At 45.4% G+C, this 25,505-nt stretch overlaps 1 protein-coding gene across 1 annotated transcript; it reads left to right on the forward strand.

Annotated features, from left to right (window-relative positions):
• Nucleotides 1–16,836: 16,836 nt before the first annotated feature.
• On the forward strand, nt 16,837–20,088 carry CYSLTR1 (cysteinyl leukotriene receptor 1). Its single transcript, XM_061361938.1, has one exon. It carries the CDS (start codon nt 16,976–16,978, stop codon nt 18,098–18,100), a length of 1,125 nt encoding a protein of 374 aa, XP_061217922.1. The 5' UTR covers nt 16,837–16,975; the 3' UTR covers nt 18,101–20,088.
• The last annotated feature ends 5,417 nt before the right edge of the window (nt 20,089–25,505 follow it).

The raw sequence follows: 25,505 nt of genomic DNA on the forward strand, positions 1-25,505 counted from the left end.
CCATCTCGTCCATGTCCTCTCTCACCTCTTTGTGGTGCAATTTTGTACACCCCAAAACACTGCCAAGGGGCACCTCGAGTACTGCCCCTTATTCCTACAGCCTCTCTCTCTTGCTGGTACTGAGACCAGTCCTATTCCTATTTCTTTTCCCTTATACTGTGCCAAGAAAAACCTTGTTGAGGAAATCCAGACGAATTACATCATCTGAGTATCTTGCACTTTGGGGAGGGTTTTTTAACATCCCTGAAGATTTTGAGGAAATTATAGGAAGACAGTTTTCTTTGTAAGCAACTCCACACCTTGGGCCTACAGAACAAGTCCTAATTCTTATTCACTGGTGGTTAGCCATTTACCTGATCCTAAAGCTGCTCCAGTTGCTGGATTCCCTGGACCATCCTAGTTTACAGCTATGATATGTACAGCCTTTGCTGCTCTTCCCATTTTTACCTTTGGTTTGGTTTTCTGGTTTGGTTTTGGGTTTTTTCTTGGGTTGCTTGAGAACCCAGAACAGTTATTGCCTGATCTTCAACCAAGATTTCCTGTTTCTCCTCTCATTAAATGGATGATCTCTGGTCTCAGCTTCTCACTTTATATCATTTCCCATCTTTATTATCCTCAGATGTTACACATTTCTCAAGCACTTTTTATGATTAGTCACTGAAGTTCTCCAGAATTCCCTGTTGTTTCCTTCTCTCCCTGGCCCTGCAGAGTTCAAGAGGTTCATTTTTAAACTGCAAACCAGTCACACGACCATCTCTTCTGACTACAAAATGGAGAAGTAGAAGCCAGGCAGCATTTGCAAGTATGAGGAAGGGTTGGGTGACAAAGGGAAGAGTCTCAAGAACAGGAGTGGAACGCAGCAGCTCCTACGGGCACTGAGCCACAGCCAGGATGGCAGCAAGCCAACAGGAGGGTTCCCTAAAGCTGCTGAGCTGACCTTTGTGCCCCTTCTGATGGAAAACCATCAGAGCCTGAATGCTGGAGAAGCAGGTATTGAAGAGTTTCAGCCCCATCCCTGCTGTTTCAAGGCTTGTAGCAGCAGAAAGGTTAACAAAACCTCCTAGGGAGGGATGGACTTTCCAAAGCATCCTCAAATCCAGTGTGGCTGCCCCTTGGACATAACCAGCATCCCCAGGCAGGATGCAAGGTGAGGAGTTCGCACCTTGGCTGGGAGAGGACAGTGGTTATCTCCCTGGCCACTCATGGACAGGAACCTGACAAGATATTCATTACAGAGAAGATGCTTCATGTTGGTCCTTTGGTAAAGCATGAAGGGGCAGGCATGGAGATGTGTGACCTGGGTATGTTCTGCAGCTCTCTCAAGAGCACAAGTTTACACTTTCCACTTTTCCAAACTGCTCATCAGCAAAGAAAATAATTAGCTCATTTGTTTTGCTGCTGTTATTCTCTATTTTCACTTTAGAAAAGGAAATTCAATGAGGGCAAATGCTGGGATAAAACATTACTAATGTAATGTTTATTCCTTGTGGACAAGAGGTCCAGTAATAAGACATACTTGCAAGTGGCTTCCAGGATTTCATCAGCCCCTTTTGCATAGCTGACAGAAAAGATTTTCTTTCAGGGAAAGAGTGGAAAGGCTGACAGCAAAATCCTTTTTGCCATAGGTATTGAATGTATCAAGATTACAGATAAAATGCATAAAGAAGAGGTGGTGTTTCATAAAACTAGCGGGAGAATAACTAGGTACAAAAAAGTTAATGCAAATTTCACTTGTTTTTGGCTTCCTCCTTCACTAACTCACATTTCCAATCTGAAAATAATAGTGGTAACAGCACTTTGGGAAATGCAAAAGTTACTGAGGAGGAAATTCCCCATAGTCGCCCATAGCTGAAGTTTTGGGGACCTCTTGAACGAGTTTGCAGGTTCTCAGCTGACAAATCCTCTATAGAGTAACACTGGAAAGAAAGCCTGAAGCCACCCTACAGCCCAGTTAACCCCCTCTGAGCACTTGCTCTGCAGAGCTACAACCCTGCCTGCACAAGTCCCTCCTTAGCAGGGACTCACTTGTTTCTGTCTGCACTGTGCAATGAACAAGCCTTCCTGCCTTCTGATTTTTGTCCATAACATGGTTTTACACCCAGTCTGTCATTCTTGATCAGGGCTCACAGCAGCTACAGCTCTGTCCATAGCTACCATGGTCAGGTCAGTCTGCTTTCAATTAGAAGTCTGGGGAAGTGTTTCGCTTTGAGTCACAGTATTCCTGGGATGGCATCGCTCATCTCATCTCCAAGAATGAAGGTGGTGGGAATTTCCCTGGCACCTACAGATTTCCCTGGCATTGGCACTGCAGCTTTCTGCTGAACTCCATCTTCCACACTGAGCGCACACTCACTATATCCCTGACCAAACGGCCTCCATCCTGGTCTCATGGATCACACAGAATCAAACTACGTGCAGACAGTGCTTTCTTCTCAGTGCCAGAAATTAAATGTGGTCTTTTCTCTGCCCTTGGATGAGCATTAGAGGCAATTTTGATATCTCCTCCAAACGTGGTTCCTCAGTGTGTCCTCACGATCAATTCTGCCCTCTTGCATTATTCACTTTCCAAGGCATAATGTTGTTGCTTAGCTAACTGAATCACAAAATTAAATATATTGCAGTTTAAAAGATCTTACAACATCCCATCAATGCAGAAGGCTTTTTTCACTGCAACTATTTGTTTAGTATTTTGTCTCGTTTGGAGTTTAGTGTCTCCATCTAATGACCTTTCCTCCCCTTCCTTGATGCACAGTCAAGAACCAATTCCTACTACAAATGGCATGTTTGCTTACTAACTGTCCCCTTGCTACTTGCCTCCATTTGTCTAAATTATCATTTACTCATATCCTGTGTCCTCCCTCTATTTATTACTTTATTGGTGTTTTTTTACCTGACATGTATGTAAAAGTTTATAGCCTTACTCACAGAGCCAAATACTGTATTCATAAACAGGGGCAATTGTTTTTGTCTTCTTTAGCTTGAACAAGATGTATAGGACATTCAGTAAGAATATATGGTGAACTTTCACCAGGTTATTCTAAAGAAACAAAAGCCAAAGCCATAATTATCAACAAGAAGTTATCCTGAATGCTTTTCATGGTTAAGGGAGTCTGTATTTCAATCTCAACCTTGATACAGGTACACAAGATTTTACTATTTCCTGCATTTTATGAATCATCTGATCGAAAATCTTTCAAGACTTTTGTTTTCCTTCAAGTTCCTCACACCTGAGAACAAACAAATCAACTGCACATAGCACATGAGAAAGCAGAAACCCACATCCGCCAGCTTGCCACATAAGAGAAGAGTGAGCTCATTTCAGTGATAGGTATAGGAATTGTGTTGTCAAATTTAGAGCTGCATCCTTCACACATCCTACTTTTATTATTGTACCTAACAGCAAACCAAAGCATAAGAACAGTGCTGAGGTGCCTCTTGCAAACAAATACCTGCAAGAGTTGCTGTGCACCCAGCCATCCTGAGCAGAGGGACAATGGGAGTGAGCCAGGCCACTGGGAGCAACTGGTGCACTCACTCCCTTGCTTCACCTTAGAAATTTTGGGTTATATTTTAGTAATAATGCTTCCGAGAACTGAAGTTTGCTCCACAGTAGCTGTGATTGCAGCAAAGCATGATTCATGTCCCACCCCATCACTGCTCAGTGTTTAGGAGTGGTCCAAGGAGTGGAAACTTCCCAGAAACACACTGCTGCTCTCATGTCTGCATTGCACCCTGGTTTTGTGCACACCCGGGCACCTGCCCATACTGCTGTGCACCCCCCTGACTGCCTTCTGCTGCTCTTGGTTGTAGCCTTGGCATGGACTGATGTAACCCACCTACTATGTAGGCATGGTCCACTTAAAGCCATTTGTTCTTGTATTCAGCAGCAACAACAAATTTACATTTTGGCCCTTCTTTTTAATCATTTTGGCAGCCTGAGCATCTCCCATCATTGGTGTTGGTAGGTGCTGCTCAGTGGCCAGAAGAGCAGGTTTTGTTGTGTGCGAGCTCAGGGCAGGAGCAGGTACCAGTAGTGAGTGTCTCATCATCTGCCCTTGCACTGGTATCAAACAGATGTGTAGATATTCCAGTTTCTCAGGACTGGCAAGCTTTGTAGCAGGCTTGGGTGATATGTCTTCCTTATGGGTGCAGTTCATCACAGCACCAGCAGCAGCATGGACTGGATGTCTGCTGGCGCTGGTGAGCATCCGCCAGTTAGTAAATCCAGAGAGGCGACTGGGACAGGGTCACGCAGACGTGTGGTTATCACTACTGTTCTGGAGCGGGCTCAACACAGATTTCCCAGGATTTTGTTCTTTGCTGTCCTCGATACCCAGGAGGATACACACGTGTTGCTCCCTCAGACTTTCTTTGGCAATTATTTTCTCCATAAACGCTTGTGATGTTTTCCCTGAATGAGTCTAATTTCAGATTTCCCCTAAGGGACAAGTGACAACACATCACGGAAATTGCTTTCCAGTGACTGGGACTACACTAGAAGAAGACATTTGCAAATGTGTTTTTCAACTTGGCATTAGCTGTTTTCCAAGGCAATCATGGCCTAAGGCTGAGGATTTCATTTGGTTCAGGGGGGTGTTGAGGTGTCCTCAAGTCAGGGGGTTGATTTGCTCTATTTTTTTAATAAGACAGTTTTGTTCAGGCTTGTAAACTGGAACAGCAAATTATCACTGAGTAAAGAATGAAAACCCCCTGGAACTGAAAATGCAGTCTTGAACTGACAACAGCATCTGAGGTCTGCACATGGTGCGAGCAATATAGTAGAATGAGATTCCCATTTCCCAACAGCACCAGGAAGTGGGAGACTTGCTCAGGTCTTGTTGGGTTTTCATTTGGGATGGGTGATACATACAACAGTGCCGTTTCCAGAATGAGGTTCCAGACCAGAGCAGGTCTTGTAGGTCATGTACAAGCAGAAGTAATGTTGTCCCATGTCTCATCAAAGGCATATTTACCTGGAGTAAAGGTATTCTCTGACCTTTACACCTTTGAGGCTAATGAAAGAAAAATCAAAGTTTCTTGCAGTGATGGGAAGTAAATGCAGAATCATCAGTAAAACCCGAAGGAGTATTTGGGGTTGTAAGAGGTTAGTGAAGGCACGGCTGGAGCATGGCAGTATTTGAGCAGATGAAGCCTGTAGTAGGCAGGTCTCTGAGAGCTTACTTAGTAGCTGAACTGGAAACCCCAACCCAACAGCAGCACCAGGGCTAATGCCACAATCTGTTTCCATCCAGATCATTGTATGTGCAGCCATCACATAAAACAACCCTTCTACTGCCAAGGGGAGCTGAAAAAAAGCACAAGATGAATTACTGGCATTGCCTTCAGTGTTTGCCAGCAATCTGCTCTTTCTGCATTGAAGATTAACATTGATTATCTTCAGCTGGTGTGGGGGAACCTAGTTGACAGAAGGAAAAATGTATTATCTCTTCAACAAAAGATCCTGGGAGCTATTCAGAGTGCTATTGTTGCCTAAAAAAATGAAAGGAGGAAACAAATTCTGTGTTACTCCATGCAATTCCCTTATTAGTAGCTGTATTTTGTTTGGACAGATGACAGGCATTAGTAAATTGTTTCCTAGTGGGACCACACAGACGGACAAAAATAACCTACATAGAAAAGCAGTTAATTAAGAGAGGAACCTGACTGCACCATTGCCAGATTTCAGACAATCTGAGCAAACTCACTGGCAACCCTAGAAAATCAGTTTGGAAACATCATCCTCAGGGAGTTATTTAGGCCTTTAGTTTGCTTAAGCATCAAAAAGTGGGCCATTGTCTCTCCATGCCAAGATTTGTGTTCCCAGTTAACGTTTTTGATAGTCAATAATGGGACTAAGCACGGGTGAGTTGAACCCAGCAGCACGTAGCCACCTGTGAGCAGTCACTAAGGGCACATAGAGTAAATCATGCAGTTAGTGGGGGAAAATGACTGTACAGACTGTGAATAGAGGGGCTAGCAGAAACCACCTAATGCTGAGTTCTCACTGTGCTTTTCTCTTAGAGACAGACTGAGTGTCTTGAGTTTTCACAATGAACACAGCCCCCACACATGGCACAGCAGCTCCTCCTGAGCAGTCACAGGTATATATAGTTCCCTTGGTCAGGAAAAGGCAAGTCAGGAGGGAAGGGGTTGTTGGTGATTGCACAGCTGAGGCTGAGAAGCTCACCTTGGAAGAGGGGGAAAGTGGGTTTGGCCAGATCAGTTGGGATTCAGGAAAGCGGAAGGATAGAGTTGTTCATCTCAATTGATACTGGCCAAAATATGCTACTCCCAAGCCACGTGGAGCCTCCAGCACACCTGCAACTCTGTTCTCCTTGGAAAACCTCCCTACCTGTGTCCTTTCTTTATTACACCTGCATGCCTTCACAGCTTTGTAAGTGCCCAGCTCTGACAGATGGGGATCTCTGATCACTCAAGCAGAATTTCAGCAGAAGGAATTCCCCTTCTCTGGCACTTGTTTTGAAGGGATTTGATTAATCTAATCTCCCTTATTTAGTGCTTACCGATGTGGCACTAGTGGCTGCAAATCTGCTCTTTTGCTGCTGCGGTAAAACCCATTCCCTTTCCTGTAAGTGCAGTCTCATATGAGGAAGCAAGAAAGAAGTTAGAAGTGAGAGTATGGGCACCTTTGGCTTCTATTTCCTCAAGCCTTTGCCTTTTCATATTTGCATTATCACGCCCTGCTTCGCCTTCTCTCCCCTGAGGCAGCTCATACACAGCATTGCAAGTTTCTGCACAAGCCACTACTCTTCTTAGGCTTCTTGTCATCTATAATAACAGTGTTGTAACTCTGAGGAAAAGCTTAGAGGCTTACTAAATGAAAACGGCACTTTGTTCATTCTTGCCCTCTCTTTCAGCTGTGTTCTCTCTCCTGTTCCTTTTTTATGCTTGGCTACTGCACTAGTTTGGTTTATGACGTTTTTAAGAGCCATGGATAAAATCGCAGTTAATTGGGGCGAGCTTCAGTACTGTAGAAGTCTCTACAGTACTGTAAAATAGCCCCAAGCTGTGTCCTGCCAAGTATCTCCCCTGGCCTTACGCTTGGTGCTTTGCCCACTCCTCTTCTGTAGAACTACCAAGAAGATGAACATGAAATGTTTATTTTTGGTTACCAAGGAGTTACTCTTAAATCACATCCTTTCTAGAGAGCCCATTTCAGCCTGGCACCGTGGCTTGCCAGGGCTGAGTGGCTACAGATAGGTCCTTGTATGGGTTGTGGGGCCTCAGCCAGCCCCACCAGCAGTGGAAGCTGCTGCCTTTGCAAAGACTGGGAAATGAGCACAGGCAAGAACAACCCAGCCCTTCTCCTGAGGTTCCTCTTTATTTTCCTCATAAAATGTATTGGGAGAGACTTGAGGGTTCAACTGCTGTGAAAATCCTCAATTCACTGCAAATGCCATGTAGGGCTTTTTATGGAAAAGACAGAGCTTTGGGCAAATTGCTTGAGCCAAGTAGACCAGATAGAGTGTTGGTGCTGGTGGGAATGAAAGGGAGCTTTGTATGACTTGAGAGCTGTAGCTTTTGTGATCCAGGGTGACAGGGAGGAAAATGGTGGTTGCTGCTCAAAGAAATCCCAGTCTTAAGATCAGGCAAAGTTTGTATTAGGACTTCTGGGGGTTGTCACTTGGCAGACCACAAGTCTGTTGAATAGGATGAAAGATCTGGAGAGAGTCTGGGGGTAGAAGGAGTAACTCATCTGTGAAACGGGGGAATTGACAGAAGTTTGTTGGGGTCTTTTTAAGGCCACACCAATGGTTTTCAGAAGAAGACTTCCACTGCCAGCTGAAACTGCAGGTGGTGTGTTACCTGCCTCCCACAAACCCAGCCCTGCGTGCCCAGGTGACAGTGCTAATGCCAGTGGCTATCACCATGATCTGCTAAAGGATGCTGAGCTTCCTGTAGTTTTACTGGGATTTGCTTTTTCCTCTCTTTTGAAGAGCCATCAACCAAGATAAAGGTCAGAGGAGCTAATGCTAACCTAACCAGAAAATGACCCAACCAATCAATTTTGAATCAAAATAAACTGTAGTACTTAATGGCAACATAGTACCAGATAAATGTTTTGCCTCCTCTTGACTAATGCAAGGGTAGGATATGTAGTTGCAGTATGAGAATTAAATTCAACAAAACCTGGGACATCCAGCATGAGGATGATGAATACAGATCACCAGATATGCAAAGTCATTTGGCTGAAATCACCAGAGGAAACAGCATTAGAAGTTTCCTGTTATTTGAGCATTCATGTGCTCAGCTTGTTGGTTGGGGTTTTTTTGTTGTTGGTTTAAAAGGGAGTAAAGAGAACCCCCCTGACAAATGATGACGTGTGTAAGTGGGCTCCTTGTTCAAACCTGAGATTCTGATAAAGGGACCCTCTACACAAGGAATTTGTCAAAATATGCTCTTATTGGTGTCCACCTCCAGCACTGATGTGTTTCTGCTTCTAGAACAGATCACAGAAGATATCATTGGGAAGTTTCATTAAACAGTAAAAGTGTGGGCTTTAATAGCTACATCTTCTTGTTTACAGAATGTCACTGGTGGAACTGCCTGAAAATAATCCATGTTCTTGGTCAGATAGATGTGTTGTGTGGCATATACTACCATGCAGAGCTGCTTTTGCTCTCATCAGTTGTTATCCACTATTTCAAAACTTCCCGTACTTCTGTTCCATGCTTTCCACTTGGATTTAGTCAGGAGTGGTCTCAGCCCCCAGATGATGTGCCTGGTCCAGTCTGGCTATAACCGTCTGATCAGTCCCATCGCTACTCTCTGCAGTGTGCTCTCTATGTCTTTCTGTCTTGTCTGGGGTAAAACTGCAAATAAGAACAGATGAGCATAGATGCAACCCTGACAAAATGGAAAGATGCTGGTAGATAAAGGAAGTAATGTAAGGGTTAAGGCCATGGAAATGTATGTTTGATCAGCAAAGAGTAATTGTGCAGGTCTTAGCTGACCTGGTGTTTCTTCTCAACACACACAAAAAAAAAACAAAAACAAAAAACCAACAATAAAAGCCAAAAGCAAACATCTTTGCCAAATCAGGACATTTTAAATGCCCACCTTTCCTAGAGGTGTAAAGCACAAAGTGCTGATGGCTGCAGAGCTCCAGGGGGGCCCTTGGGAAGCAGTCAGCCACCTCCACTGCAGGAGCCCAGGAGGTGCTCCAGAGCTTGGCCAGCACCCAGGAAGCCTCCTGAAGATGGAGCACATGGACTGTGGGTATTGGGAAGGAAGTTTAAGTCCCTCAACGAGGCAATCTGGTGCTAGGGAAAACCTGATTTTCACATGGGTGTATTTGTACAGCAAACATGGAACCATTCCACTCAACAGCAGGGGTTTGGTGTCCTGATGGATGCTTCCTAAGAAAAGCTTCTGCTGGAGGCCAGTTGGCAGAGTGTTACACTCTCATACAAATACAAGTAAATTATTACTATCTCTGATGTTCTGTGGTAATTTAACTGACGTATATTGTGTCATAGGGAATTATCTGGCCAACCTCAAATACCTTACAGCAATGCATATCAAGTGATGCACTAGATAAATATGGGTTACATTAACTGTAAAGTGTCTCTGTTATCAATGTTAAGATTCAGTAATGCACATTAATTTGCCTTTCAGTTTATATTTTTAAAAATTGCAAAGTGATATAAGCCACAATAATTTCAGTGCCAAAAAATCACATATTTTCATGACGTTTATTCCATTCCCTTTCCAAAAAGAGAAAGCCAACTTGCATATACTATTTCTGGCTTTTTTTGGTTACTTTCAAGAAGATGCTTAAAGCAGAGTTTCCCCATGAGAAATGTTTTCTTGTGTACTCTTGAATTTTCCAAGAATAAGTTTGTTTTCTCATCTTCCAGAGAAGAAGAACCCTGGTAGTTTATGTAATCAGAAAACTCTGCTGTCAAAGCAATGAACATCAGAGAATTAAAATGCTACTTTACTATTGTGGGTGGGAAAAAACTGTAACAAAAAATCTCTGATAGACTATTTTTATTTTAAAAAACTTGCATGTCAGAATAGTATACATATATTATTTTTTTACCAAAAAAAAAAGTGGTGAGATACAATAAAGCCAAGGTCAGTACCTGAAAAAAATAACCCCTAGCAAATCGAAGCACAAGCTTTTGTCAGTTTGAAAGTAAATGCTAGCTAACATTACCTGGACAGACTCACAGTAACCCACATTATGAAGCTTGAAGTCACCGCTGACCTGGATAGACCCTGGAACACCCAGTTCCAGCCTAACAGACAATAAATACACCTTAGGTCTGTCCCATTATGAATAAAAATGTTAGAATGATAGACTACTTTGGACAGCTTTGCATGTAATACAGATTTTATGTAATTTCTAGCACAAACAGGAGAATTAATATGATTTCCCAGGTCTTGGTAAATGAAACCTTCAGGAATGTGAAAACATTCTGCAGCTTTTGTCTGCAAACTTGCCATCCACAAAGTGACACGGAACATTCTTCATTTCTTGACTGGTATGTCTGCAGGGTGACTTGTGAAATACTGGAGGCACAGCTTAAAGAAAGCTCTATCTCACCCATCTACTGAAGCACCCTTTTGTTACACGTACAGAACAGGAAGAGGAAGCAACATTTGGCTCTATCAGGACCACATCTCCTGACAGCGTGGTTGCTCTACTTATTACAACCACCAAAAACCCCACAGAAATCCAGCTTTCCAGATCAGCAGTCCAAAAGACTTCATGATGTCATTTTCTCTTTTCTAAAGTGGTTAGCCACACAAGGGAATTAGGATGCTAACCTACAAGACACCAGGAATCCCTGCCAGCAAGACCTGGAGGTGTTCAGCATCCGGTGAAGCCAATCCCATAATGGCTATAGAAATGACAAAATTCAAACCTCATATTTTACAAACATGTAGGTAGTGTACTTGTACAGAGTGTGATCGGCTGATTGCCCATGGGCCCGTTCTCATGGCAGCCAAACCACAGCAAAAGGGTATTCCTGGGTCCTTGTCTGGCCTAACAAACCCATCCTCCCACTTTGCACAAGATGAAAGGATCAGAGCAGGTTAAAAGGTCCCTAAAAGCCCTACTTCCAGAAATCTTCCTCAGCAAAGACCCTGAATTACTGCTCCCTGTCCCAGGGACCCCTCCAAACCCAGATGTGGATCAGTCTGGGGGAGAGGGGAAAGGCACCCAGGTGCAGGAGCACCATGAAGCACTTTGGCTGCAGTACCCCAGGAGGCTGAGTCAGTGCGGGCAGCCCCGACCCAAACCCCGACTCTGTGGCGGTGCCCACACTGCTCCACTTCTCAGAAAAGGCAGCACAATCTCTCACCTTTTGCTTTGCGTTTGGAGTGGAAACCACACGAACTCTGTCTTCTTCAATGAAACAGAAGCAACGTTGTCTCCTGGCTGATGCCTCATGCGATTTCCTGGATTATGGCCTCCTTTTGTGAGGAGAGATTTGTGCCTGTGAAAGAGTAACATAGTTCCTCAGATATTTAGGCTAACAGTGATGTGATTGCTGGATGCTCTCCTTGCAGTCATTTCTGGTAATGATTTATTTCATTCGTCTCAGGAAAGCAAGTGCTTCATGCCAAAGAAATACCTACTGGAGATGGTGCTGAAGATGTCCTACCCTCTCACCCAGCCTTGCATCTTCTCTCAGTCCTCGTTTCCACAACAGCTAGATAGAAAGGTTCAATTTGCAATAGGGTATGAAAAACAGCTTCATGATCTGAGAGAGTGATGAGGGCTGAGGTTTTCTTCACAGAAAATCTGTTCTTCTCCCACAGAAATCAGGGGAAAAGGGAGCTTTGTTACTTTCTATGGTTGGGATGGTTCTCACAGCTGCCAGTATAGACCACACATATTAACCCTAAAAATCAAGTGGAAGCCAGGGCCAAGTCACCAAGCTGGACACTCCAAGCAGTGCCAGCTGTCCCTGGGATGGTCACCCATGACCCTGCAACCAAGGAGGTCTGCTCTGTCCTCTCTCAGGGTGCTGGGTCCAGCCCTGGATCCAGCCTTTCCCTGGAGCACAGAGGTCCCTGTGGTGCATGGAGGTGTCAGGGTCGGCCACCCTCTAGCCACTCATCCCACAGGACTAGAGGTTTCATCCAGCTACTCGCAGTGTGAATATATTCCATGAGTATCCCAGCCCTGACCCTAGTTATCATGCCTGGCATCTATCAAATCCCACGTCTCCTTGGTCTGTTACCATTTGACCTCCTCTTAAGAGTCTGGTAAGAAAACCTTTCCCACACCCAAACTCTGGCCCTGCTGCCAGCACATCTGGAACAGCAGCAGCCTCCTGGATCCCACATCACCCTCTGTCTGACCTTGCAAGTTGGAATCTGCCTGTTCTTGAGAGTAAAAGGCAGAAAAAGAAAGAAGAAGGAAGAGTAAAGCAACAAAAAAAAAAAAAAAGAGAAGGATTAACAACACTGAGAACCAAAAAGCAGAAGGAATGGCAAAAAAAAAAAAAGGGGAAAAAAATTAAAAAAAGCAGAAGGAATAGCAGAATGGAGCAATACCAAGATGTGCACCACAACTAAAGCAAACTACAGAACTGCTTCCCAGCATGGGCAATTGCAGGCAATGTGACAGGTTTCCCAGTCTTAGAGGCCCTTGGACCTCCATCCTTGAAAGTCTTCAAGACCAGATGAGACAAAGCCCTGTGCAACCTGGCCTGGCCTGCTGTGAGCAGTGGGTTGGACTAGAGGTCTCCTGAGGTCCCCTCCTCCCTGAATTATCCCATGGTCCTATGATTCAACTGTTCCTAACACACTGCCAAGTAGCGCGTGGAATACAGAAGGTTTTTCTGTGCATGGCATAGACGAGGAAGGCAGGGAAGGCTCTCAGGAGAGGTGGATAGATGAGGTGGGTATGCTTGCTTCACTTTTGGGGCAAAAGAGGAACTGACACCTCCACAGCACCATGGTTTTGTCTGAAGCGCAAGTCTTGCACGGTCTGGGTGTGAGGACGTGCCAAAGACCTGCAGAGTGCAAATTACTGGGTTTGACAGCAGAAAAACCCGGGACACCGCAGGGTGGAAGAGGTGCAATCAAAACGAGAAAGACGCCGCGCCATCGCAGTCACAACGCTCGTGTTGCGCAACGTCCAGGCGGGTCTGCGAGGGGCTGTGGCCCCCAAAACGGGGCTTTGTCATTACACACGGCTCATTCCCTGCGGGCAGCCGGGGGTCCGGGGCAGGGAAGCGCGGCAAGGGGGCGTGGTCATCCCCTCGTGGGGGCGGGGCTTTGGCGGCCCCGGTTTAAGGGCAGCGGAGCGGGGAGAGCCCCGTAACCCCCGGCAGAGCCCCGCATCCCGCTCGGTCACGGTAAGCGCTCGGCTCGGCTCGGCTCGGCTCGGCTCGGCTCGGCTCGGCTCGGCTCGGCTCGGCTCGGCTCGGCTCCGAGCCGCTCCGCTCCGCTCCCCGACCGCCGCGGCGGGCGGTGCCTACGGGATCCACCGTGTCCCGGTCGTCGGGGAACGGCTTGTGGCCGGGCTGAGCACCCGGTTGTAACCGTTGCGTGCTAATGACTTGCTTTATTAATTAGTGGCTGCTGCCGGCTTCGGTTGATCGCTGCGATGCCCGCCCTGAGGCCGGGCGCTTTGCGGGAGATGTGTTTGCCAAGCGCGTTCTTGATTGAGAAGTGATGCTGCCCGCTGCTTCCCCCAGACACCCAGTTTGGGCTCGAAGCTCCCGAGGGCTGGTGGTGCTTTACACCTGAGCTCTGCACAAGCCACGGTACTTTGGTTTTTGGTTGTGTAATTAAATGTAGTATATAAAGCCAGCTGTGCTGCATGGGACTTGAAGATGCTGTTCAGGGGTTTGCTTGGTTTGGGATGCTTTCCTCCCTCTTGCTTCTGAATGTTCCTAAGGAGCATATAAATAAATGTGCCTCAGTGAACCACAGCTGTATAAATAATGGCTCAGTGAACCACAGCTGGTGGAACTGATGCTTGTCTTCAGTCCATGATGCAAACCTGGTCTAAAGCTTCAGCTAGGAAATGATGGTCTGTAGGGTTTCTTGGTTTTTATAGGCATATTTTTAGGTATAGAGCTCTTATGCTTTAGCAGTCCAGTTCAGTATTGTAATAATCAGTTTTTATTTTGGTTACAAAAGGTATTGTAAGTTACATTTAGAAACGATAACAGGTCTCTGTCTTTTAGACCAGTACTTTTCATGGTTGTTCACTATCTGCTAGTATCTTTAAGAACAGCAGCTGAAAGACTGGAATTTAGTCCCCAAAGGAGGTAAGGTGTTTAGAATCTGGCTCAGTGCTACTGCAGAAGTGTGCACAAATAGGCAGAGAAGTCGAATCAGTTAACTGATGTGTAAGAGATGGGTTGTGATGTTTGCTGGTATCTGTTGGTTATCTCTTGTGCAGGACGGCTGAAGTGGCAGAGGGAAGAGCAGTCTGCGGTGACAGGAAGGCAGTGGGACCCCTTGCTGATGCTGTCACAGAAGGGCTTGCAGCATCGTTGCTGTTAGGCAAAACTTCTTTGTTTGCCTACTGGCTTGGCCACACAGCCTCACTTGTCAATTTTCTGCTCCTTCTTCATACTGACCATAGTTGCCTGGAGGTGCAGGCAGAGGAAGAAAGCCTCAGTGTGCAGAAGAGATCATTCCAGCCTCTTAATCTCAAACATCTTGGTGTGGTTTTTCTGTCTTTTCTAACATCTGAGAAAAAAACTGATGTACAATACCTTGGTAAGTACAGAGATTCTATCTATATGAATTTTCATGAGATAATTGAGGCACTTATTTAATGAGATAATTGAGGCACATTTCCATATGTTCTTGCAGTGCATAGTGCGGTGGGGTTTTGCTTGGTGGGTCTGCTTGTTAGTCATTAACCCAGCAATAAGAGGAACAATAGGAAGAGCTTTGTTGCCTGCTCCATTTTAGCTTGACAGATAAAAGCAAGGAAGAGGGATCCTGCAGGTTTTTTGCAGAGAATATTGCTCTATCTGCCACTCCCAAGCAAACAGTTAACCTCAGGCCAATGCTACCACAAATTTAAATTTAATCCTACCTTGGAGATTTTACATTATTGGAGTGTTGCTCTTTAACTTGACTCTCAGTTCTGAAGTGAAGACCTCAGGCAAGCAAGGATGCCAGTGATGTAGGAAAAATACTGGATCTCTTGCCATTACCCAGGGGACCCAGGGCTCAGTCTTTGATGCTGGCTCATCCTTGCAGAGGAGGGAGAAGATTGCTAGAATGATGTCTCGTGGTGTTCAGACCCACTCTGGGCTTTCTGTCCCATGTGTGTGAGGAGCCCAGACTCAGCCAAGCTGGGACTGAGGTCTGGCTTCTGTCACCACCAGAATCGGGCTGACAAGAGGCAGGGAGAGGACACAGCCTCAAACTCACTGCCCCGCTCTGATTAACAGATTATTTGCAATGAGCATCACTAGATAAGCTTTGCTTATACAGGCTAAGGTAAACTGTAAGTGACGATGTACTCATAGAGAGCTTTTGACAGAGCAGGGCAGCGTCTTGGCTGCCTCTTCTGGCCAAAGACCTCTGTGCAGTTACTTGCTCGGCCATTCACACCCTCAAGTGCATGGGGGGAACAAACATCCTCTTGACCTTGTGTCAGCTTTTGCCTCCTCTCCTGTATGTGCCACCTCACTGGTATCTATTGAGCTTTAATGTATTTTATGCATTTCAAATAGTCAAAGAATTGTTTTAGAAGTACAAACCCTCAAATAGCTGAAGCTTCCCTGAAACCTGGAAGCCTTGAGCATTCCATTGTGGTTCTGAATGCCTAGTAAACCCTGGAGGGTGACAGAGACTACTTCAATGCTGTCAGACTGGTTTTAGGTGTGAAAACACATGCCATTTAACATCGGGTTTGAGCACATGTGGTGGTCTCGTAACCAGTCCTGCTCCAGCCGTTGCTTTTGTTTTTTTTAAGTCCTGTTATTTCAGCCTGTAAGCTGAAATCCTACAGTTCTGATCACTGGGGATTTTCATGGTCTCAGACTGGAAGCGAGAGCCTATGTTTGAACTATTGGACATTTAAAACAGATGAGGAAAATACATGTGTATTTTTCTCTTGCTTTACTTTAAGACAACACAAATTTTAAGAGAGTCATGTCTGGCTGCACTCAAATGAATACCAAAAGGAAACAATAACATGTCATGAAAGACTAGCTGAGTGGGTCTGAAAATCCTCCTGACCGCTCTGGAGAGCCCCAGACCTGTGAATGTAAACCCAGGTAAGGTGCAAAAGCAACCCCAAGAAGAAATCCTTTGCTAGAGAGTTACCTTGATAGGAGAGATGTCTCCAGACCCAGAGGTCTGATCTATTTGAGCCTCCCTCCAGCCTTCCCCTCCATCTGCTGGTGTTGCAGCAGTACCTTTGCTTAGCCAGTGCCAGAGAAATTGGAGCCCTGCTGTGTCTTCTCTGCTACAGGGATCCTTCTTGTTCATCACATGGAATAAGCAGTATCTTTTCCAAAGCTAGTAATTACACATATTTATTAATGAAGCAAGCTAAGAAATGGTGCTACCTGTGAGCAGAGGTGAGCACCTTCACTGTTTTGGAAACCTTCTTGCAGACCTTTTCCTGCAGTGACCTGTCCTTCCGCAGGCAGGCTTGAAGGTGGAGCAGAGTGAGGCAGCATTTGCCGGGTGATGCAGAGAGGCAGAACTGAACAATCCTTAGGGTCCAGATCTGGTCTTTCTGTTTTAACTTGCACAGAGCTGTTGCCACCTTCACTATTCCTCTCTGCTTTTTCAATGAGTAGCTACCTAGGTTTGTAAGGAGTTGGAGATTTTGGTTATTCAGTGGAAGAAAGATGCTGCCAAGTTGGTCCCCTGTTAAGAAAGGTGGCTGTAGTGGATAGTTATAATAACACAAATATGTGCCAATCTATACCCCTTCTTCCCTGTTCTCTGCTGTAGGGAGAGGCGACAGTTTTTTCCCCCTATCTAATAATGGCATTTAACTTTCATGTGCTGCTTTACATCTCACCTGAAGTTTTTCATCCTTAGGCCTGACATTCATCACCAGGCAGAATCGGTGCCCCAGCCAGCCAACATGACAGTGCTGTTTGATAACTTGTCATGCCATCACTCCATCGATGACTTCCGAAACAAAGTCTATTCCTCACTCTACTCCATGATCAGCATTATGGGCTTTGTTGGCAATGGGGTTGTGCTCTACATCCTCATAAAGACATACCGGCAAAAGACAGCCTTTCAGGTGTACATGCTGAACCTTGCTGTGTCCGACTTCCTCTGCGTGGCCACCCTGCCCCTGCGTGTCATCTACTACGTTCATAAAGGAAACTGGTTCTTCAGTGACTTCCTATGCCGGGTCAGTTCGTACGCGCTGTACGTCAACCTCTATTGCAGCATTTTCTTCATGACTGCAATGAGCTTCTTCCGCTGCATAGCCATTGTTTTTCCAGTCCAGAACATCAATCTGGTATCGGAGAGGAGGGCAAAATTTGTCTGCATTGGCATCTGGATTTTTGTCACCCTGACAAGCGCTCCCTTTCTGCGGAATGGGACGTACCAACATGGCAACAAGACCAAATGCTTTGAACCCCCAGAAAACTCTCAGAAGACAAACTTAGTTGTGATCCTGGATTTTATTGCCCTTATTGTGGGTTTCATCCTTCCCTTTATTGTCATAACTATCTGCTACACCATGATTATAAGGGCCTTAACAAAAAACTCCTTGAAGAAGAACCGGACTAACCACAAGAAGGCAGTCTGGATGATCATCATAGTGACTCTCACCTTCCTGGTGAGCTTCACCCCATACCATGTTCTGCGTACAGTCCACCTCCACGTGCTGAGGATGAAGAATGCCAGCTGTGAGGATGCCATATACTTACAGAAATCAGTTGTGGTAACGCTCCCATTAGCAGCTTCCAACTGCTGCTTTGACCCACTTCTCTATTTCTTCTCAGGGGGCAACTTTCGGAAGAGACTTACCACATTTAGGAAGGCTTCTTCTTCCAGCTTGACACAAGCCTTCAGGAAGAAGTTCTCCATGAAGGAGAAAGATGAGGAACCCTTTGGAGAAAGCCATAAGGAGAATGAAAAGGCATCTGTGACCCCTTCATAAGGAAGTGAATCTTCTCCCAAGATCTCACATGAACAATGGAAATCTCAGAACTCTTCCAGAAGACATGATGGAGGCTCACAAGCCTTCATAGCAGTGAGATATGTAATAACTGTGTATGATCCATGATTTAGGCTACTTGGTACTACAGCCACTGAGGGGGATGGCCAGCTGCTTCCCCAGCAGCACTGCTTGGACACACACAGACGTTTAGGATGGAGGAGCTAGCACTAGCAAACTATTGATCTGATGATAACCTTGCACAAGCAAACTCTTCAGAGCCTGTCTTTGGGCATTAGCTTCATGTCACAGCTTGACAAACAGCGTTTGTGCTGGTGGGAAATGTAAACACATTTGCTGTGCACAGCCCAGTGGCGTTCAGGGAGCAAGTGACAAATGAGGAGGGCAGAGTTTTCACAGGGTCTTCAAACAGCCACTAAATTATTTACACAGCAGAGGCCAGGATAATTCCTGCCCTGTTCCAGCTGCTTCTGCTTTGGATTGCAGTTTTCCAGATAATTATATGTGTAAGGCTTGCAGGGCTGGTGCCAGGCTCTGCAAACACAGGAACTCAGGCTTGAAGCCTGTCTCCCACCCCAAAGGGGCAGCTCTTTGGCTATGTTTCTGTGAGCAGTAGCTCTGCCAGTGTCTTTTGGGTTTCTAGAAGAATCATATCTGTGGGAGCAGTTTTAAAATTGCAGTATCCTTGTGTCCATCTGAAACTTATTTGAATGGGACTGGTCCTGGAAGCGATGGATTATCACTCCAGTTCTTTGGGAGGTTTTACCTTAAAGCATGGGTCTGGGTACCCAGAGTCAGTGCAGGATCAGGCCGTTCTGAGATAGTGACCAAGTTTTTTAAACAAATATTTAAAAAAAAAAGGCAAAAGTTGTTTTTAAAAATAGCTATTTATAATACTTGACCCTGCTCAAGAGCGTTCACCTTCCTCTCATGTTGCAGAAAAGGGGCAACCGAAGGCCTTTGGAAAAATCTGTAGAAAGACCTGTATAGTGGAAAGCCAGATTGGGCTATGTTTCTTAGGTAAAGAAAAATGCCAGAGTCTTGGACAGAAGGAAACATTCCCGTGCTTTTCCAGTGAACCCCATGGAAAAGTAGTGCTGCCTGACTTTTGCCGGAGCAAAACCCAGCTAGAGATGTGTGATGCTTCAGAAAAGAAACAAATTCTTGTAGGATTAAGACTCTTAGTGGGAAAAGTGGTTGATATATCAATAGTGAGTATGTTTTGATATGGTATTTGTGATGTTACTTGATGTAATCTTAAAGAAATCCATTTTAATACTGTACAATACGAGTGAGCAAAGGCAGTTTGGCTTGGGGCAGAGTTCTGCTTGAGAAACTCTTTACAGATACACAGATGAGTAAGTTCACTGTTTATACCACACTGTGTATCCCTGGGTCATCAAAAAGCACTTAAAAAGGCAAATTTGCCTTCAGATGACTCAAGGGTGTGACTTTTCAACAAGATTTGAAACCCCTTTATAAAAACTGCAAGGATGTGTGAAGTGGAAGAGGGCTGGAAGCTGCTGGTGTGCAGGAGTGTTACAGCTCCCCCTAAACGGCAGAACTTCTAGCTCACAGCTAGACCTGTAGGCTGCTATGAGAAAATGAGTGAGAGTTGGCTAAAACTTCTTTTCAAGGTTTAGCATTGAGTATTCTAGTTGTGGTTTTGGGGCATTAAAGGCATTGTGCAACTGTAAATAGAAATCCAGGAAAACTGAGTGAAATAATACCTAGGAATAATATGCGTATTCCCAAATCTTAAAATATTGTACAGTAAAGCACCATTTATATATATTGCAAAGCATTTCTATTGTACCAGAGGTGTATCTTTCCTATTTTATTTTTTTAATGAGACAATGGTCATGGCAAGAGAAATGGCAGTGGTTCTGTGCAATAGGGAAGACTATTTAAAAAAAGCATGGTGAAAATTAAACGACAATGTTGTAAGTAAAATGTTACCACTCACTGTTTTCTGTCTTTGCATACAGATTCTCATTCCTTACAATGCATTTTTGTCTACACACAGCACTAGCGTAATACTCGCATAACAATAATCTATAAGGATGTATGTGGGAGGACATGCTGGCTTGGAGCTGGAATTTGGTCCAGTCAAACTGGCCTTTGCTGTAACTCAACTTCAGTGGATTTGGGGCATCATCTGAGTCTTGGTAGGTTTTGCAGAGGAGGAGCACCCCAGCAAATAGCAGCTGGGACCTCAACAGATTTCTATTTACAGATAGAAAATGCTTACAAGACATATGGAAGGAAGTAATGCTTTTGCTGAGCATGATGTATTTGGGTGTCCTGCGTGGTCATGTATCACATGCAGGTTCCTGCATGGAAAAGTCCCTGAGAATGATGTTTTCTGCTTAGTTTTTCCCAGAACAGATGCAGGATCTGCAGTGTGTTATTTAGTTACAGAACTCCAGCCCATACTGCTGAGGAGGAAGCTTTGCTGTCAGCTCAGCAGAAACTCAGCTCCACGTGAGACCCAAGGGCAGTCGTCCCCCACTTGTGCCTTTGCTTCACAGAACAAATAAAAGTGCTGTCCTTGCAGCAAATGCTGCTTGGGTTCTGCTCAGGATTAAGGACCTGGAGAGAAACAGGTGCCAAGAAACAGGAGCCATTACTGTCATGAGGTGAGCTTGAAATGTGGTGTTTGTATGATCTCTAAAAAACGACAAGGGGTGGGAAGAGGGGACAAAGTGCCATCCTGGTACAGCGCCGGTGTCAGGAATGCCTAAAAAAAGTAAAGTGTTGGGTTTCTTTCTTGAAACTGGACTGGTTTTTTCCTCTGTATGTGCTGCAGTTTATGGTACAATAGTGTCCCCTAGTGCTGCATTATTCCTGGAGCAACTGCCTGTTGCCTAATGAGGTTTCTCCTTTTTTCAGATGGTGCTCATCGCCTGTTGGCTCTGGTGCTGGTCACAGGCAATTCCCCCTTTCCTGCCCCCGTCTACATTTTATTTCATAATCTTTGGGGTTTCCCTCTTGCCTTCCTCTTGGTTTTTTCCTGTTTTCCTGGAGGGAAGGACCCAGCCATGGAAAGGGGTCCAGGTGCACTCATTCCCACGTGGCTGAAGGGAACCCAGGTCCCTTCTCCTGCTCTGGGCTCCAGCAGCACCATCCACATTGTCTAAAAAATGCTGTATCTCCATTGAATGTCTGTCCTGGAATGGAGCTTGGACCCACAAAGCTTTTGTTGGAAGTTGGAGGTAAATACAGCCCTTTGGTATCACATCACCATGGCGGAAGTCCTAGTCAAGAGGAGAAGGGTTTGTCACAATGCTGTGATGCTGAAGAGGCAGGCTTTGCTGTGCTAACCTTTCACTTACACACTCCTAATTTGGCAAATAACAATAATTCAGTGTGTAAATTAGGCAGCAGCATTTGTACTTGTACTGCAGAATCTGTTTGCCCAAAGATGGAAAAATAACTGGAGTATCATAAGCACTCCCAACCAGCTGCCTTCTCATTCCTGACCATCACTTGCTGTGCGTATGTCCATCTGAAGCACTCAAAAACTTGGAATCAGGCCTTCCAAACCATCGCTTAATATGGTCCATGTCTTTTCCCAGTGTGTTGAAAAGGCACCACCAGCTTTTTAGAGTATGAAGTGGAATAAATGTTTGAATACAAGAGAGAAAAATCTGTGTCGTATCTCGATGGAAGCAGTAACCTCTTTTGGGGGCCCGGGGATTACAGCGCAGCAGATAGCATTCACATTCTTCAATGGGAAGATGGGGCAGAGAGTATCTCTTAGCAAACAAGAACTCCTGGTCTAGCAGCTGCTCAGGGCATGGTGCCTCCATACAGAGGAAACCCCTCCCCCTTCATCTCCTAGAGGACTGGTTTCAGATAAACTCCTGTGCAAGCAAAGAGCACCAAACAGGCGCCATTTTGTCTTCATAACAGGCTAAAATGTGGTTTTATTTGTGCTTATTTTCGGAGAGGGTCCAAAGCAGGCACCTGCTGCCAGAAGCTAACCACAAACCAGATTGCTGTTTGCAAAAAATAACACAGTCTTTCTGTTTCCAAGAGAACAGTGCAAACCTTGGTTTCCAATGAATCCTGGCCTTGACCGCTCTGTGTTCCCCTTCAGCAGCTGCTTGGGATGGGCCTCCCCACTGCAGCCTTGCCTTGACATGCAGGATAGTCAGCAGGACTCCCCCTTGCCCTTTACTTTTCTTCATGTTCTTCTTGAGCCACGCTAAAATCATCTGACCCTGACTGCAGGGAGAAGGGCACTTGCTGATTTCTCCTAAGCTATGTGCCCCATGTGTCATCAGACAGAATTACTCTCTACTTCTGGAAGTGTTAAGTTCTGGGTGAGTTTTCTCCCCACATGCATGTATCTTTTTGATCGCACTATAAATCACAGGAGGTGACATCGTATTTCCAATACTTGATGGCATGTCTATGTTGTTTACAAGCCTTTTGTGGTCTTTTTTCCTCAGGTTGTAAAAACACTCCCTTTTTCACAGTTGTGATGCTATCGCAAGTTGTCGTTTGAGGTTTTTTAACACCACACCATTTTTGCCTGCTATGGGGGTGAATCCCAATGCCACAGGCTGGGAAGTTCAGAAATCATGCATTGGATGCAACCACCCTTATTATATATGAAGTGTCTTCACATAAAACGCTTTCAAGATGTGAGAGTCTTCAGTTTAACAAGCAATAAGCTCCAAGCACTGGCAATAAAGAGAGATTTCCTGCTCTGCCCAAGGTGCTTTCTCCCCTACTGTCTCTGGGAGCCTGGGCATGTATTCTGGGGCTGGAGTGGCTCAGTGCAACACACTGGTGTGCTACCACTGCAGTAGGGGTCTGTACACCGAGGGGCTGCAGATCCCGTAGCAGAGCTAATTCTCAAGCTGAATCCTAATTTAGCCCTTTTCTTTTTTTACCCTTTTCCACTATAGTCTGGTATTAGAAGAGGGAATTCTTCTATATGGCAGGAGGGAGAACACTGGGATCTTTATCCTTCACATACAGCAGCGGAGGGTATGACCTGGTTACTAGGGAAAAAAAACAAAACAAAAAGTAGCAAAAATGAAGGAAAGTACATCACATTTTAAAATACCATCAGTGTAAGGAATAAAACGTCTTAGAAGTGCTACTGAAAGGAAACCTGAGGGATGAAGAGTCCAGTCTGCCTCTTGGGGTTACAAATCCACCTCCTGGTGCATGGGTTGGCAAGATTGGGAATTCAACCTTTCTTCTCCCAAGCTGTTAATTTCAGGTCTGCGAGTGGCCACACGCACAAAGAAATAGTTGGAGCATTTGCAAACTTCACTTGAGGGTGAAATGTGCCTGTTTCTTTCCTGTTAATGTGGCTTCTTAAGCTTTAAAGGAAGCCAGACTGCTCTGGAGCAAAGTGAGGACCCTTTGTTAGTTCCATAAATATATTCAAGATGGACATTCACCATGTTTAGGGGAAGAAAAAGTGTAGGAGTTAGAAGACCTACCCTATTCCAGTTGGTAACAAAAATTCCACTTCCAGGAATCTGCTGCATGTCTCTGCTAGGGATGTTGAAGACTAAACAGAGTTTGGTTTTGGTTTAGCCCATTAAAATCCTTTTATTTCTGAGGAGCATGTCTCTGTGATGCTCTGCTTGAGCTTATCTTCAAGGCTCCACGCTGCCCCCATGACTCCCCCAGGGAACGCCTCATGGAATCAAGGACAAAAGGCACAGCATTGCCCTGTGTTTTGGGAATCACTCTCAGCACCAGGAAAGAGGTTTCTGCAGATATTTTGTCCGGCAAGCCCATGCCAGGAGTGCTGCAAAGGGCTAACTTTTGTGAGCAGCTATTGCAACAGGCAAGCGTGTGGCCTGACTGTTGAAGCATTTCATCCACCACAGGAGTCAGCCGAGGCTTTTTTTCCCTTCTGAGTAACCGTTTGAAACGAGACAGTCCCTATCCTCTGCCCCTTTTTCCGTCCACGTTACTCATGGCAGGAAGCTTGCTGCGCTGATGATCACACACTGCTTACGTGAGCGAGGGCTCAGAAATGCTACAGCGCCCTTTCACCACTATTTTTCAAGGAAAGTGGAATGAGAAATTCCCCATAATTGGCCTTGAGCCTCTGCCTCTTGTAAGCAGCATCTCCTCCCACATGCCTCCATGTCCTTCTTCCGCTGACTTACAATGCCACAAGTTCACAGGACTTCACAGCTGGTTTATGTTCCTCCTTGCCAGGTGCCCAGGCAGGAAGGGCATCACTGCAGCTCCCCTACAAACATAGAGCAGCATCCTCACCCTGTGCAGAAGAGTTTGTGGTGCCCACACCAGTGCAGCATCCCGTTCCCTACCTGGGCAAAGGAGAGCAGCAAGGCTCCATGGGCACAGTCCAGCCCCCATGACAAGGTGGCCCAGAAGACCTGCCCCAAAGCAGACCCATGAGTTATGCACGAGGGCTGTCTGGCCCCGCGCTGCACTGGACTTGGGGTGAGCAGAGGCTTTGTCCTGTATTCAGGTGGATTTTCTGCTTTGTGATGCAGGGTGATGACTCCAGTCAGGGTTAATCATATCCTGTGGTAGGAAAAACAGGCTTTGGGGATGTGAACTAATAAAACAGAGGCACTGAGAAACAGTTGCCAAAGCCCCGGGGGACAGTTCTGCACATCCTGAGGTCCTGAGTACTTTTACCTTGTGATGTAGCAGGAGAACTTGTAGATCACAAGATAATCACTGCCTGTTCAAATCTGAATTGTGCTGTTAATACCGAGCTGACTGTAAAGTCTGCTTTCACTGCCACTAAAACTAAAACTGATCATTACAATCTGGGGTTGTTCCAAAGGTCAGCAACTGTTCCCAGTGCATCTGCATGGGCTGATCATAGCAGGGGACACTGTGGCAGGTCAGGAGAACAGACAGCTGTAGAAAGCAGCACCAACAGTTCAGCCTTGGCATCTGCCCATATTAAACCTCTAAGTACAGTAACTCTCTCCTGTGTGATGGCAGAGACTGATGAAATAACCCCAGCTCCCTGCAAGCGTTCAGTAACTGCCCATAAATACAAAGGCACTGATCTCATCAGCCTCTGCAGCTTCCAGTGTGTGGTGCCTGAGCCCGCAGCCTCCTCCACGGCCACTGACCCTGCAGCAGGGTTATATATTTTGGATTCTCCCTGTTTATTTCTACCAGATGTTCCTCTAAAACAGTGATACTCCAATGAGGAGGGCTGTAGCAAGAGATACTGCTTACACCTCACACTCCCAAAGGGCATGTTTCATTGGGAAAGTGACTCTTAGAAGGAAGTTGTGAGAGTAAATGGGTAGTTGCAAGGGAAAAGAAGAAATATAGGGTATTATTAATAGACCCTATATATATTAATATAGGGTGTTCTCTGGGCAGCAAACAGGAGGCAGGTGTTCAACCACTTCTC

The sequence above is a fragment of the Neopsephotus bourkii genome, unplaced genomic scaffold, assembly GCF_033783945.1.
Source record: "Neopsephotus bourkii isolate Nb327-2 ecotype Australia unplaced genomic scaffold, CSIRO-AGI_Nbou_v1 NB_1067, whole genome shotgun sequence".
Classification (NCBI taxonomy): Eukaryota; Metazoa; Chordata; class Aves; order Psittaciformes; family Psittacidae; genus Neopsephotus; species Neopsephotus bourkii.